At 51.3% G+C, this 16,069-nt stretch overlaps 1 protein-coding gene across 6 annotated transcripts in view; it reads left to right on the top strand.

The window, feature by feature from the left end:
* Positions 1-16,069, top strand: part of Kirrel1 (kirre like nephrin family adhesion molecule 1) — a 93,296-nt gene that overhangs the window by 71,180 nt on the left and 6,047 nt on the right. For 3 of the 6 annotated variants that reach the window (XM_087624342.1, XM_087624336.1, NM_207606.2), the window contains 11 exon segments: positions 3,549-3,713; positions 5,420-5,569; positions 8,885-9,042; positions 10,671-10,821; positions 11,355-11,460; positions 11,634-11,782; positions 11,983-12,110; positions 12,716-12,842; positions 12,929-13,029; positions 14,572-14,770; positions 15,925-16,032. In XM_087624342.1, the coding sequence (XP_087480468.1) occupies positions 3,549-3,713; positions 5,420-5,569; positions 8,885-9,042; positions 10,671-10,821; positions 11,355-11,460; positions 11,634-11,782; positions 11,983-12,110; positions 12,716-12,842; positions 12,929-13,029; positions 14,572-14,770; positions 15,925-16,032 (1,542 nt within the window). 6 annotated transcript variants of the gene reach the window in all.

Here is a 16,069-nt window from a genome sequence, read left to right as displayed (position 1 = left end):
ATGGGACTGTGATTTCCCTCTCAGTTCTGAGCAGGCTCCGCTAGACTTAGCTGGTAGTTCAGATACTCAGGACTTCGGAAGTGGGTCTGAGTTGTGATGTGCCACTTGCTAGGCCACATGTCCTAGGTTTTTGGTACCTTCCTGACACCAACACCAACACCAACACCTTTAGGATACTTCTAACCCTTCCTGCTCACAAGCTTCTTGGGCTTTCTCTTCCGTGGTCATACTTCCTTCACCATCTGCATCGGAACCTTCTAGACTATCTCCTTATCCTTATCCTTCCCAGTTCTGCTCTATATCCCATTTTTCAGAGTTCCTCCTCCCCCAGGAGAGAGCACTGTTCCTTCACATGCTGCCTGTTTCAGTCTCATTTGGATGGTGCGTGGTGAGGGGAAGATAGTACCCTGCCTCTCCCTGAAAAGTTCCACAAGGTTGGACTTGGATATTGCCCACACTTAATTAAAGCACCCTTGTGTGCCAGGCAGTCAGGTCCTGTGACAAGTGATGTGGCTTAGGGTTGTGAGTGACACAGTCCAGACTCAAAAATGGGCCCCTAGGCTGTGCTCCTTGGTGACCTGGGCAGTGCGGCCCTACTATAGCAGAAAAGAGAAGTCAATAGAGGGGGTTGGGGATTTAGCTCAGTGGTAGAGCGCTTGCCTAGCAAACGCAAGGCCCTGGGTTCGGTCCCCAGCTCCAGAAAAAAAAGAGAGAAGTCAATAGATAGGTTCCTAGGTATTGTAAGTAAGTCACGGGAGGCATCCCAGAAGAGGTGACTCTTTGAATCCCAAAGGAGAGAGTGGTGTTTTCCAGGGACCTGTAGAAGGACGTGAAGGGTGACCTAAACCCAGTTTTTCTCGAGTTTAGAAAGTAGAATTAAGTTAGATCAGACTTACAGTTTTCTCTAATTATAAGTTGATTTAAGTACCACCCATGACATCTGGTCTCTCTCATGCGCTGTCTTGGCTTCAGGGTTGTTTGGGGACACCAAATACTGCTTGTGAGCTTGGTACAGAAAGTGGTCTTCCTGTGGATTCAAACTCTGAGACACTCCCCCGCCCCATTCCCTTCATCTTTAGACTTTGCTTCCATCCTGGTTTTAGACTAAATTGCTTCCAGTAGGGCTTTAAAAAAAACAAGATTTTACGTCAGACTTCACAGAAGCAGACACCACCATTCTGTCACTTCTTCTCGGGCTCTCCAATAGGTACCTCTAGTTGTCCAGCTGCTTAGGGGTCAATAGTGGTCGCAGCTATTTAGTAGATACATGCAAAAGACTTCGATAGGCCTGGCATCCCCCACACCACATTTGATTCCACAGAAGCTCAGAGAGAAGACGCATCATTCTCATGCAGGGAAGTGAGGTTCGGAGGGTAACTTGGCTAGGCCCACTCAGGAAGAGTTAAGAGAGTCTTCTCCTAAGCCGATTCTCCCAGCATATGAGTAGAAAAGGTCTTTGGCAGTCTACTCCAGATTTGTCATTGTACAGTGAGCAAGTGGAAGACCGGATAAGGAAGGACCAGGTCAGAGTTGCCTGTTTCTCACTCCATGGAGATCTGTTTCCTGACTCCAGGTGGATCCCACTACCACCCCACTGCAGGCCCATTGACCTCCTCATTGCAAGTAAATGTGCAGCCAGCTTCCCACTGCCCTCTGGAGATGTCAGTAAGAGACCATCCCCCAGGCTTCATGTAGAAAAGCTATGACTATCAATCCAGACTCTGATCCAAGTTCACACACAGGGCCATGCCTCTCAGCAGCCCTTGACTTAGGCTCTAGGGTCCATGAGGAAGAGAGACAGGAGTGCACAGTTTGAAGCACATGGCTGCACTTGAGAACGTGCAAGGATATGGATAAATTTGAATACTCACGTGTGCAAATGCTTGAATCGATAACACGGGCTGTTCACTTGACCAAGCCTTCCGCCAGGATCTCAACACCTGCCGCCCTTGTTTCTGGAGATGTAGAGGAGCCTCACCTTTTTCTTCTTTAAGAGACAGGATGGGGAATCAGGTCTGCAGAATTGGGGAGCTATTTAAACACACAGGAAGGAACCCTGTTTCTAACATCCCCACCTTCTCAGATCCAAAGAGATGCACTGTCACACTTACCCAAGGGCAAAGCCTGCTTCCCGCATCCTGTTCTGACCACCAGATCCCAGGAGACACAGAACGACGAGAGAGGTTCTATTCTAGCGAAACAGATAGGGCAAACACTTCCACCAGCAAACTGCCTCCCACCTCCCTCGGAGAAAAACAGGGACATGATCCCTGACAGCTTCGGACAGGAAATCCTGTCGTTCAAGCTGCCACAACCAGCCTCGGTGGTGGGACACGCTGTGCCTGCACAGGGCCCAGGAGCATTTTCCAGAAAGGCAAATATAGGACATTTGGAAAGAAGGAGAGAAAATAAAGGAGTAGTTGACCAGGATCTCGGGGCTGGGGTGTTGCTCAGTGGTGGAGTACCCTGGGTTTGATCCCGGAGTAAGAACTGTGTTTCCACAGCCTCTATATTGAGGGAGAGGGAGGTCTTGAAATAGGGGGCGGGGGTGAGTAGGAAAGCTGAGTTGAGAGGAGTTGGATTAGATGGTTGTGGCCTCTATAGACTCAGGGAGCTGGAGGAAGAGGTGAACCAGAAGTCTAAAGCTTTGAAGAGAGCTTATTTTGACTGCCCAGCCTGACCCATTGGAGATGCGACAAGGAAGCCTCTGACCTAACCCCCTTGTCAGCCCCTCGTCAGTCCCTCTGCTTCTGAAGAGCCCAGCATAGGATGCTAATGCCCACACCATGCTGTGTGCAGTGTGCGGGCCTGACGCACCACTGGGGCCAGCCAGTGATGAAGCAAGCCTGTTGGTGGGAGCAAGAGAGAAGAAATCCGCAATCCAATTCCCTACTCCATTTAGGCTCCACAATTAAAGGCAATTACTCTGCAGTTCTCTAATCAAATGCTCCCAGCCAAGCTGCCAGCCAGGCAGCCATGTGTGGCTCCTGGAGCCAGAGGGAGAACAGAACAAAGTCCCACACTGTCTCAGCTCCCATGATGCAGGAGGCTGTGTGCATGCAAGATGTATCAGTGTGTACATCCCTGGGCCCCAGCCCCTGGCTCGAGGGTAAACACATGGAACAGGGCCACTGCTCCATGAGTTGTATTCAGGGCTATTTGGCTTTGAATATACGATCGCCTAGGAGTCGTCAATGCACACAAGTAGGCTTGCTATACCTGGAGAAGTTGGCCTGCACAGAACGGGGAGAAAGGGATTATGGCCTAATAGTCTCCTTTCTTGTGAATGTGTCATCCATGAACCTGAGTGCCTAAGAGGAGGCAGCAGATGCAGGAGCTGTAGAGAACAGCCTAGAACCTGGACAGCAAGGGCTTGATCTCTAACCCCAGCTCTGCCGTTAGTGCAGTGGGTGGTCATTAGGTCAGTGCCGCTCCCTGGATGTCAATGATTAAAGGGATTGCATGGCACTGGCTGCGGGAGAAGAGTGGGATGCTGTGAGGAACCCCTTGGCACAGCCCTTCTCACGTATCTTCTTACCCACTGCTAGCTTTGGCGTTGCCTGGGACCCAGACTCGCTTCAGCCAGGAGCCAGCTGATCAGACCGTGGTAGCCGGACACCGGGCAGTGCTCCCGTGCGTGCTCCTCAACTACTCTGGGATCGTACAATGGACCAAGGACGGGCTGGCTCTGGGTATGGGCCAGGGCCTCAAAGGTGGGTAATGGGCTGGGACGGTACCTTCATTAGAGCGCATGCTAGCATGTGCAAGGCCTTGAGCTCGATCCCCAGGACAGTAGATAGAAAGGTGTCTGTGTAGCCGCTCAACCCCCAGCGTCCAGAAATCTCCTCTCAGCCTAGATTCCTGGATTTGCTCCCCCTCCTTCCCTGTGTCCTGTTGTGTCACTTTTACCTGCCAACTCTCCCTTTCCTCGGACTGTGGACTGGCTCAGGAAAGGCAGTGTGCAGCCTGGGAGATCAAGGGAAACAGTGAGAGCTTCAGACAGAGTCAGGGACCCACCGTGGGGTGCTGCAGACAGGTCACGTAAGAGGCACTGAGCTAGCAAAACATGCCCAGCCCCATGCAGGACACAATGCTCGGGCACTGTCTGCCCTCCCTGGTTTGTTTTTGTTTTTAATTATAATATAGTTACAGCATTTTACCCTTCCCCGGCTGCCTTTTGAGTGCTTCGTGCTTTTCTTTGCCCCCTACATGGTCCATGTCGGCTTAGGGACCATCAGCCTAAGCGCTTTCTTGTTTAATAATTCCATAAGCATTTGTTAAGCACGAGCTATAGAGCCAGTGATGAGGAAAGCATAAAGATTCGGTTGGAGACAAAAAGCACTAACCCTCTAGATCCCAAAGACAGCACAGAGACCTCAGAAACACTTCTTGGTAAAGAGTTATACCTGACGCTCATTACAGCTCGACCACTTGCCCACTGAGTGAGTTGAGGAAAAGACACTTGGTTTTGCTCTCTTTGCCTTGGTGAGCTGATTGGTGAAGCACATTTAACAGTCACAGCCTGCCTGCCTTCCAAGTGCACCCTTGGCTTTTGTACCGAGCGGCAGAATGTGCTTTATGAGGATAATATTGTTAGCTATGAAGCACTATAGCGATGTGAGTGGGTTGGGGGGACTATATATTTCTGGTCTTATTATTTTTGAAGGCGGTGAGATTATTTGCTGTGTGTCTAGGTTGAGGAAATCTGCATGGTGCAATCTATAAAGAAAAGAGATGGATTTGACGGATCTATTGTTGATGAGGGAGAAAATGAGAAAGACTCAGGTCGATAGATATGCAGTCAGGAATCCTTAGCCTCTGAAGAGGGAGACAGTGGGAGGGAGATGGTAGGTGTTTGGGTGGGAGTTAGCGGGAGCCTGTAAGCAGGGCAGCCTGGGTACAGGGACCCACCCTATCTAGCCTTAGAGAGGAGTAGAAATCTCGTTTGGATTGTCCTTTGAGAAGCCAGTAAACCTTGCTTATTCCCCTTCTGTGGTGAATGAGGGCGAGGCCTCGTGAGCCGCACAGAACACCCCGTAAGGACTGAGATGCCCCCCGTTTACCAGTGCCCTCTCTCTTCTCTCCATGCTGGCTACCTTTTCTTTTTCTCCTCTTCCTTTGCTGCCATTCCAAGAGACATTTGCCCCCAGCAGCTATGCAGATTTCATCTGCTCATCTCTCGCTCTCAGTTCCTCGTCGTCCCTCCTGCTTTACGGCCCCACTGCTGTGGAGTCTGTGTCTGCTGCTTCACAGTCTCACCTGCCAGTGGTACGCAGGAGAGAGAAAAGGAGGGCGAGCTCCCCTGGAATGGATGTGGGTTCTGCTTTGGGGAGGATCTGAGGAGTCCTTGGTGGAGAGTGGAGTGGTCTAGGCCTCAAGACTTGGCCTTACTCTAGTCTTCCCTTTTCTGTCCCTGCAGCCTGGCCACGGTACCGAGTCGTGGGCTCTGCGGATGCTGGGCAATACAACTTGGAGATCACGGATGCCGAGCTGTCTGATGACGCTTCCTATGAGTGCCAGGCCACGGAGGCTGCCCTGCGCTCTCGGCGGGCCAAACTCACCGTGCTCAGTAATGACTCCCAAGCTCTGTTTCTCATTCTCCAGTTCCCTCTTCAGCATCCCAAAACTTCCCCTAGCCTCCCCTTCCCCCTAATGTCTCTGTTCGCCCTGGTTTTCTCTCAACAACTCCTTACACGAACTTCTTCAACAACTAAGGCCATGAGACTAAAAAGATGTCCAGGCAGTTAACAGCACTTACCATCTTTTGCAGAAGATCTGGGTTCAGTACTTGGTACTTGCATCCAATGGCTTACAACCACTGGTAACTCTATTTCCAGAGGGTTCCAGTGCCTTCTTCTGGCACACACACTAGATTGTACTTTTTAAATAACTAAAAGCAAGTTCCAGGACAGCCAGGGCTATACACAGAAGCCACATCTCAAAAAAACAAAACAAAACACAAAACAAAAATATAAAAACAGACCTAAAAGCACGTAAATCATGGAGGAGGCTGTGCTGTGCCAGCCTTTACTGGGTATTGTAGTTTCTATACGTTTGATATCCTGTGCCCAGATCACACTAAGGAGCCAGACCCTCCTGTGGGGACAGGGCTCTCTGCACTGAGAAGTATGGTGATGGAGACTTAGCCCACGCTTTCCCTGGTTTCCATTGCAGTCAGGTTCCTCTCCAGCTTTCTGCTCTCCCTGAACCCCAGACCTTTTCCCTTTCAGCCCAGCCTGCCTGGCTGTTCCTTCCCTCCTCATGTTCCTCTCTTGTTAAATGTTCCCTGAAACACAGGGAACAGGGGAACAGAGCCAGAAGAAACAAGCCTAAGGGGCTGGACCCAGGAGCGAGTCTTTTCGCAACTATAGTTGCTCTTCTCTTGGAAGTTGAGCTCCCAGCAGTAGCCAGGCCAGAGGACAGAGTAGATGCCACCAAGGCAAGCTTTGGGCCATCTGAATGATGAGAGGACTCGCCTCCACACAGAACCGAAGGGCAGGCAGCAAGGGCTCATCTTCAGGTCTTAGATCCCCGCAGCTCAGGGGTCTTGGTGCTTCTGTCTCTGCTGTGCTCTCTCTCTGGGTTGGACCGTTCTGTCTGAGAGCCTCTCTTCCCTTTGTAATCGACTCTCTGCCCCTTTCTCTTTCCTTTGCTCTAAACTTCTCATCCTTGCTCAACTCCCTCCAACACGAAGTCAATGCAATGGGGAGAAAGGAGAGAGGAGCTGAATGAGTGAGTTTGTATACTAAATCCCTTCCTATTTGGGGGTGCAGGGATGTCGGGTACTCTCAGCAACAAAGAGAGTTCTAGGCTGCTGGGAATCCCAAACCCTGGGTTCAGGTTATGCCTTGGCCATTTTTGTACTGTGACCCAACCACTGGGCAGGGGTCTCTCTCTGGCATGGTAATACAAGCCATAATGCTCTCAGACTGCCTTTCCTTCCTTCCTTCCTTCCTTCCTTCCTTCCTTCCTTCCTTCCTTCCTTCCTCCCTCCCTCCCTCCCTCCCTCCTTCCCTCCCTCCTTCCCCCCCTTCCTGAGATTTAATATTTTATGCTAAGGGTTAAATGAAGTCATATGCACAAGGTGCTTTAGCAAACAAGAGTTAAACTCCGGGTAAATGGTAGAAACTATTGTCAATTGGCTTCCAAGTTTACAACTGACGGTTGACTTCAAAGACCTTGGGAAATTCTAGAGAAATGTGGGTTGGTGATGGAGGTGACAGATGGTCTTTGCCTGAGTGGAGGGAAAAGAAACATGGCAAGGGCAGAAGGCCCAGTGGGAGGGAACGGTTTGTAGCAAGAACCGAACGTCTCTGCACAGATAGGAGCTCAGCTCTTGAGTATGGCAGGAAGGCACCGCTGTAGAGAGCCAGGCAGACCAGGAGAGCCTTCCCCATGGCTCCACTTCTCAAGTTTCTTCCTCTTGTGTCCACAACCCTGCCCCTGTCACTGGAGTCGCTTGTCACGGGAGCAGAGACAGGGGAAGAGCCAGGACTGAGGGATAATTAGCTGACAGAAGCCTTAGAACCATTTCCTCATAATAAAAAAGCTCATTTGATACATCATAGTACCCTGCATGCTATGCTCTGCAGTCCTCACTGACCTCACACTGGCTCGGTGAGGGGACTTCGTTAGGGCTCCAGAAACAGGCTCAGCGCCTTTAGCTCAACCAAGATCACGTGACAGGAAAGGGAGGTGCCAGGATCTGAAGGGCACTGATCTAAATTCCATCCCTTCTCCACTCTGCCACTCCACATGTACAAATTGAACAGAAAGCTGTGTCAGCAACTGTGCCTCCAGCACAGAGACCTTCATTTCACCCACGCCGGGACAGCCCTGTCTGCCTCCAGCTCTGTGGACCTCCCAAGATCTCCCCCTCAAGGGTCTCCTCTAGAAGTTTCCTCTCAGTCTCCCTACTCTTATTCTCAGAAGAAGAAAAAAAATGAATTCAGTGCAGGGCTAGACTACATAATGAGTCTCTGTCTCAAATTAATTAACTGAATGAATAAATAAGTATTTTATTTAAAAAAAAGAACCCTTGTCTTAAGGGAACTTTAGGACGCCTGGCCTTTGGAAACACAGGATTTGGCACACCTCAACGTTTAGAAGCCTGTGGCCACGGTATAAGAAAAGGCATGGTATTTCTTAAAACCAAACGGACAGCAGCTCAGTCCCTTAAACACACAGCAAAGGCCTGTTTTAGCCATGCCTTAGGCAGCGGAGAGCTTTCCCAAGGGGTTGAAGTAGGGGTGACAGTCACCAGTAGTAACCACTGGGCAGCTAACTCTTGGTACTGCCACACGTGGACACTTGGAGCTTTCTGCATCCCCTGGATAGGGTTAGCCAACAGCAGCTCTGAGAGAGGGCATGCCTCATGCAGAAACAGCAGAAGCAAATCGAGGAGGTAAAGGTCTGCAGGGTGTGGCTCAAGAACCCTAAAACAGGAGGCTGGTGCCTGAGAACCCATGCCCCTCTGGAGGTGTTTGAGCAGAAGAAAAGCCTTAACCGCCAAAGGTGTAGTGGATAGAGTTGACCATCCGGCTGTTCCAGGCAGATGGACGGGGCTAGACGCAAGGACACCCTTCCTTCCCCAGGGTATGATCTGAATTCAAGGCCTTGAGATAGCCCTCTATGCTATCCTTGAGCAACAGTGGTGAGTACAGTAGCAGACAATAGGAGCCGCTGGGAGAGAGTAGCCCACGAGCTGAGAAGGCATGTGGCCTTTGGGTGAAGTCTCCGTGTGAGCGCTGTGTAGAGTGATTGGAAGTAGGGCTCGGGTGGCACTGCCCTGCTGAGGGGACACATGCGGAAGGAAGGACACCTCCGTGGAAGGGGGCACAGTCAGCTGCAGCCTGAGCTGATTTTGTTCTCCTCTTCCTTCCAGTTCCTCCAGAGGACACAAGGATTGATGGGGGCCCGGTGATTCTGCTGCAAGCAGGCACCCCCTACAACCTCACATGCCGAGCATTTAATGCCAAGCCTGCTGCCACCATCATTTGGTTCCGGGATGGGACACAGCAGGAGGGGGCTGTGACTAGCACGGTGAGAACCTGCCTGCTCTTCTGGCCCCTCTTAGACCCAGCTCCATGTTCTCTTCCCTTTCCCAGAGGTCTGACCTCATACAGGGGCAGATGTGATACAGCCCTTTAAGCCATCTGACCCAACTCTTATCGTACAGTTGTGAAGACTGAGGCCCAAAGAAGATAAATGGACTTCTAGGTTCACTGTGCCATTCCATAAGTACCTCCTGTGCGCTAGGGACTGTGCATGGCAAACACTTCATGGGCAATTTGTCTTAAACCTCAGAGCAGTCCCAAAAAGCCACTGCTAATTCTAACTTACAAAGGTGGAAATTAATGGTCAGAGAAGTCAGGGGCCTAGCCCAAAGTCACACAGAGAGCAAGCAGCGAAGTTGGCGTTCTGTACCTGAGTCTGTCTGCACTGTTGACCCTTTACCCTCTTCCTTTTGCGTGGCGAAAAGGCTGCAGAAGCCAGGGGTGTGTTCCTTCTCGGGTGGGGAAGGTATGGCAGGTGAAGGACTACGTCACTCACCCAGAATCAATCACACAGCAAACCTGATGGCAGTGGTCAGCATGTTTGTGCACCTTGCCCTTGGCTGGGCACCATGAGCGGTGTCTCCCTTTGGGGAAAGAAACTGCCCACCTGTGTTCCTAGAGTGGGAGGGTGGGGAGCTTGGATTCTGGCTTTGGCTCATCGTGACCTCCATTGTGAGCAAACATCTTCCTTCTTACCATTTCGTAAAGGATAATTTGACCCCAGTGGGGCCCAACTCTTTTTTTTTAACCATCAAAAGCTGTTATTTTTCTCCTGGATGGGGGTGGGGTGGGGGTGGGGGGCTACGTGTTTTAAAATACATTGGCAGCCAAACAAGTTGATTTGCTAATAGTGTTTGTTATCCATTCCCGCCTTAACCTGGGATTCTCTTCAGTCTGGTGATTCCAAAGATCACTGTGTTTTGCATCAGTTGGGTGCTGCTGTGGTCCCCTAGAGAGGCCCGCATGGCTGTCTGAATGAGAGGCCTTTCTCTTGTTCACAGTGTGGTTTCTTTAGGTAGGTGACAATATAGAAAATGACCGCAGTGTCAATGAGCCCATAAGCTTCTGAACTGTTGAATCTGTCTCCTGTCTCGGTTCTCTAGGACCTTAGACCCACCACTGAAACACATGACATGTAGTCGATGTAAGGCACCCAACTGTAAGTGTTACCGGTTCAGGCAGGAGAGAGCCCAGGGGCCTGGACAGGCCTGAGAAGTATTTCTAGAAGAGGAGAAGCTCACTGAGGTCTTAGTGAATTCCAGGAATAAGGCTCGGTTGCTCAGAGAAAACGATACTACAGACTGAATGCTCAGGGCACCGTTAGTGAGTTAGCATTAGGATACCAATACCAGAGTATCTGTTAAAATACGACTTGCACACTCTTAAGATGTAATAAAGCGGGGCGGGGAGCTGTGGTAGAGAGGAAAACTACCTTTCTGTTCGATTGTTCTGTAAATTGCAGAAAGCCTTTTAAAATACCCAACTACTTAACAGTACAGTCCATGAAGTTGGAATAGGGAGGGAGGGGGCTGTGCTCTTTAAAGGTCCACCCTTTGGTTTCTCTGAGAGCAGAGGAGGGACTTTTAGCCTTGGCTCCATCTCCCCCATCCCCAGGAGCTGCTGAAGGATGGGAAAAGGGAGACTACAATCAGCCAGCTACTCATTCAGCCCACAGACCTAGACATCGGCCGCGTATTCACCTGTCGCAGCATGAATGAGGCCATCCCCAATGGCAAGGAGACGTCCATTGAGCTGGATGTACACCGTGAGTAGGGCATTGCGTAGGCTGCATGAAGTGGGGACATAGGCAGCTTTAGAATACAGAATAAGGATTCTAGGGGCCCAGGACCAATGCTCCCCAAGCTACAGACAGTAGCTGTTGATAGATGGAGCATTAAGTATAGCATTGTACCTGCTTATTGGAGTTGTGAGCAGAAAAGACGATATGGCACAGGAGCATCTAGCATGGCTAGAATATGCTTCCCTGGCAAACATCCATGCATTCCTCCCAGTTAGGGATGCTCTTACCCTAGCCCTTCACAGTAAGCTAAACTAACCCACACTGCCACCTAGTGGCCACCTCAGGTCATTACATGGGATAATGTGTTCCTTCACTATCATTCTTGGCCTGAGCCCCCAGGGAAAAGACTCTGTGTAGAAAGGGTGAGCGAGATAGCTGATATTTTGTAAACTTGACTTCTCACTTCACACAAAGTGGTATGAATATACACGTTACAGAGGGAAAGGGAGAAACTCGGGGACAGAAAGGACCCTGACCTCCTGTCCCGCACTTTGCAGACCCTCCTACAGTGACTCTGTCCATTGAGCCCCAGACAGTGCTGGAGGGCGAGCGCGTCATCTTTACGTGCCAGGCCACAGCCAACCCGGAGATCCTGGGCTACAGGTGAGAGGGTCGGGGTTCGGGAGTGCTATGCACGTTGTAAGTGGAGAAGCTCTTGAGACTGGGGTGGTTGTGGTGGGGGCGTGGGGAGGGGCTATGGAGGAGGCTAGTGTCCCTGAATATAGCCGAGAGAGTCCCAGGTTCTGATCTCCCATCCATGCTGCCTCATCCTCTAGGTGGGCCAAAGGGGGGTTCCTGATTGAAGACGCCCATGAGAGTCGCTATGAGACAAATGTTGATTATTCCTTCTTCACGGAGCCCGTGTCTTGTGAGGTTTATAACAAAGTCGGGAGCACCAATGTCAGCACTTTAGTGAACGTTCACTGTGAGTAGCCTGGAGGGCAGCCGAGGGGAAGGGGCAGAGAACAGGGGCCTTCAGAGGTCCTTGGATAGAGGGGAGGAAACCTCCGCTAGCCTGGTAGGTAGACAGGGGTAAACATGGGAGGTAGGGGGCAAGAAGACAGCCAATCAGAGTTAATGACTCAGGAACCTGGGACCCTGACCAGCCACTTCTCTCTCCGTCAGTTGCCCCCCGGATTGTAGTTTACCCAAAGCCCACAACCACAGACATTGGATCTGATGTGACCCTCACTTGTGTCTGGGTTGGGAATCCCCCCCTCACCCTCACCTGGACCAAGAAGGATTCAAACATGGTAAGCCTCTCTCTGCCTATTCTGAGTGCTAGGGTTGGGGGGGGGGCAGACTTTGTGGAGCAGTGACAAGAACGGGAGGGATGGGGTTGGTCTTTCACATCAAGACTGGGACATTTCTAGGTCTTGGGGTTTGGGAGAGGAGTGGATACTTGCAGTCAGCCATCTCTCGTCTCCTTGGACTTGGCATAGAACTCAGGGGGAAGTGCGAAGGGAGCAGGTGCTGTGGTGGTCAGATCTAGTGCAGTAATGATGGGAGGCGGGAAGGGAATCTGTCGACCAAAGCCGAGGTGCACGGATCTAAGGACTCATTAGACAGTTAGGGCCAGGATTGTAAAGAGAAGTTTCAGGATGAACTGGCTTACCTGGCTTAGCCGTAAGAGCATGGGGGAGGAGTCATCAGAGAGGACCTGTATCCTTTCACAATGACCGTATCGGTCACCTGTGCTTAGGGAAGACTTAGCCTGACTCAGGAACCCGTTTACCTTCTGGGAATTCACTTGTGGCCCTTCATGCTTTCTTTCCCATGCCTCCAATTCCGGGGGCCCTCACCGAACCAGGGGCCCAGGCTTCCTGGCTCCCCACCCGAGGCTAATCTCTCTGCCCAGGTCCTGAGTAACAGCAATCAACTGTTGCTGAAGTCAGTGACCCAGGCAGATGCTGGCACCTATACCTGCCGTGCCATAGTGCCTCGAATCGGAGTGGCTGAGCGAGAGGTACCCCTTTATGTGAATGGTGAGTACCCTAAGAGGGTGGGACCTGTCCAGTGAGCACTGCTGGCTTGAGATCTGACTGGTCTGACTGGGTCTTCCTACCTGTAGGACCCCCTATCATCTCCAGCGAGGCGGTGCAGTTTGCTGTGAGAGGGGATGGCGGTAAGGTGGAGTGCTTCATCGGGAGTACCCCCCCTCCGGATCGAATTGTGAGTTCTGGGTTGGCTTTCACAGGCAGCCCTGGATGTGCCCCACCTGCCCAGCTTCATTTCCCCACCCTTTGCTGCTCTCGTCATCCTCCGCCTTTTCATCTTCTGTATCATTTTACCTGTTCAGACCCGACCTCCTCCCGGACTCGTGTGATGCTGAACTCATTATTTGAACCGCAGTTCTCATCTGCAGGGGAGGCCGCATCCCTGTGTAAAAGTCATTACAGCCGAAGTTGTGAGGAACCTAGTAGAGGGCCAGGCAGTGGTGGTGAAGGCAGAGGAGGGTGGATCTCTGTGAGTTTGAGGACAGCCTGGTCTACAGAATGAGTTCCAGGACAGCTAGGGCTACATGGAGAAATTCTGTCTCAAAAAGAAAAAAGAAAAGAGGAAGAAGAGCGAGCCTAGTAGAGCTCCTTGGAGTCGGGCGGTGAAGGCTCCCTCCTTGCAAAGGTCCTTCCTCTCTCCCTCCTCATCTTCCCACCTTGCGTTTTTTCTTTGTACCCCCCCTCTCCTTCCATCAGTCTGCCCTCCCTCCCTCCCTTCAGTCTCTCCTCCCACCTGTCCCGCTCCTCTCCCATTTCTCTTGCCTTCCTCCCACAATCCCTGACCATCCCTCATTCCTCTCTCCTCTCTCCTATACCATAAACAATTGATTCCTCCTGTGGCCACTAACCATCAAAACCCTCATCACATTTAATGACCATTTGGCTAACTCCAGGGCTGCCCAGGGATACTTCATTACCACAGCTGCCTAGGCAGAAGACAGTGTGGTTCCCAGGAGCTTTGCCTCAGAGAGCTGGGAGAACTGATCCCTGGCAAGGAGCCAGCACTTAGCTGTTCCTCTTCCCGAGCCTCCCTTATGTCACGAGAATACACAGTTAGGACAGCCTCGGCTGGGAGGTCAGGGATGGAAGGCCTGGGGGTCACGCCTCCTGACTCCCCGCTCATAATTAAGAGCAGGGAGATGCATCTCCAGAGAGCAGAGCAGGTTTCTGTGGGTTGATTAACGCCGGTAAGAGACTTGTGTGCAGTTAGACTCGTAAGGCTGAGCACTGCCCCACGATGGCCAGCATCTGCCACTGCAGAGATGAAGGAACAGAGGCCCGGAGAGGGAAAGCATGCCTCCATGATGGCCCTGGGGTGGGAGGATATGAAACAGAGCCCAGGGATCTCAAGTCCCTACCCCAGACTTCCCAGCTGAGCTGCCTCCACATCACAAAATGCCACCCAGTGTCACACTTAGAGCAGGGGACCAAAGCAGAAGCCAATTCCTGGGCCTCTCCCCTACCTTCATACTTGGTACATAAACCTCAAAGTTTCAGTCTTCGGGGTCTCTCTAGAGGAATCTAATGTCTACCGTGTGGAGCAGAGGTTCAGTGTCAAGAATTTGCGGTAGTTGGTGTGGCTAGGGTGAGGGTACCTAGGGCCTGAGGGCTACACGTGTGCGGGGTGAGGCCACCTTAGAGTGGATTGGGTATCTTTGGGGCATGTGCTTCCTCCACATGTCCTTTTCTTACACTCAACTTGCCTTCCCCACCCCAGGCATGGGCTTGGAAGGAGAACTTCCTAGAGGTGGGGACACTGGAACGATACACTGTGGAGAGGACAAACTCAGGCAGTGGTGTGCTGTCCACTCTCACCATCAATAACGTCATGGAGGCCGACTTCCAGACCCACTACAACTGCACTGCCTGGAACAGCTTTGGACCAGGCACAGCCATCATCCAGCTGGAGGAGCGAGGTCAGCTGACTGCCCGGGATAGCCTGGAGTTCCATCTTCTCTTTCTGTAGCAAGCTTCAAAGCAAGAGAACGCTCTCTCGGGCTTCTCTGCCAGAAGCTGACTTTAGTGCTCTAATTAATTTACTCTGTTCCTTGAACATCTATATGTGTTGAACTTGAAGGAAAGGTTGCAGGCACGAACAGAACTTTATCCCCACCCACAAGAAACTTTCCTCTTAGTGAAGGAACTTACGTAGTAGAAACAAATGAATCCAGACTGAGAAATATTAAACGCAGCAGATTAACATGATGTCACTGAGTTATTGAGAAGATTGAACAGAGGATATTTGTAAAGATTAAGGGCTCCCTACCCCTTCAAGCATCCTTGGTTTTATAAAAGATATAGTCTCTCTGGGCACCTTTGACAAGATGAAGGAGGTCCCTAGACTTTTGACAGGTATGTCTGATGAAGGGAAACCAGCACTTGTGTGTTCCTGAGAACTAGCCATTGACAAGGGAGATGGGAAAGCCTGAGGAACCCCTGGGTAATGTCTGTAGGGAAAGCTACCGGTTCAGGTTTAAAGGTGCAGAGTGGAGGTAGGGAACAGAGAAGCGTAATGTGGGGGCCCAGCTAGGAAGGATCTCACAGGGGAAGATCTGTAACCAGAGTCTGGATCCAACTAATAATTCCAGAAAGAGAAGGCCAAAGGGGGAGTTCTTGGGTGTCTTCTCCGCTAAGGGAAGTGGAGGCACAAGAGGGGAGTGTTGGGCCACAGGGGGGCAGGTAGAGCAGACACAGCTTTGCAGGTAAGGAACTTGGGAGTGGAGGTTGGAGTTTGGAGACAGCCCTGCCCACAAGGGAAGGACCAAGCTCACAGGAAGGTATGCCAGGTAGAGAAAGAGAAAGCTCCAAGGCAAACTGAGGGCCGGGATGGAACACTGGCTTCCCTGATGTCAACTCTGGTTAAACTAAAGCACAGATTTCAAACCAAACTCAGCCCAGCTCTTCTCCAGTGTGACCTGGGACTTAGATGTCAACACAGCCCAGCTCAGGCAAACTTACCTTTGCACACAATGCAGAGTTGCCCCAGTATATTGTAGCCAAGTCTTCAGGTCCCTGTGTGTCTCCATCTTCATTCCTACTTTCCCCCCTTCCCCCCCCCCCCCGTCTATAGAGGTGTTACCTGTGGGCATCATCGCTGGGGCCACCATCGGTGCTGGCATCCTGCTCGTCTTCTCTTTTGCTGCCTTAGTGTTCTTTCTCTACCGACGTCGCAAAGGCAGTGAGTACAAACGCTGTACAGCCACAGCCAGCCCTTC

The sequence above is a fragment of the Rattus norvegicus genome, chromosome 2 (assembly GCF_021556685.1).
Source record: "Rattus norvegicus strain SHRSP/BbbUtx chromosome 2, alternate assembly SHRSP_T2T, whole genome shotgun sequence".
In the NCBI taxonomy this organism is placed as follows: Eukaryota; Metazoa; Chordata; class Mammalia; order Rodentia; family Muridae; genus Rattus; species Rattus norvegicus.
Note: the sequence above shows the minus strand (reverse complement) of the source record. Positions and strands in the feature narration are given on the sequence as shown.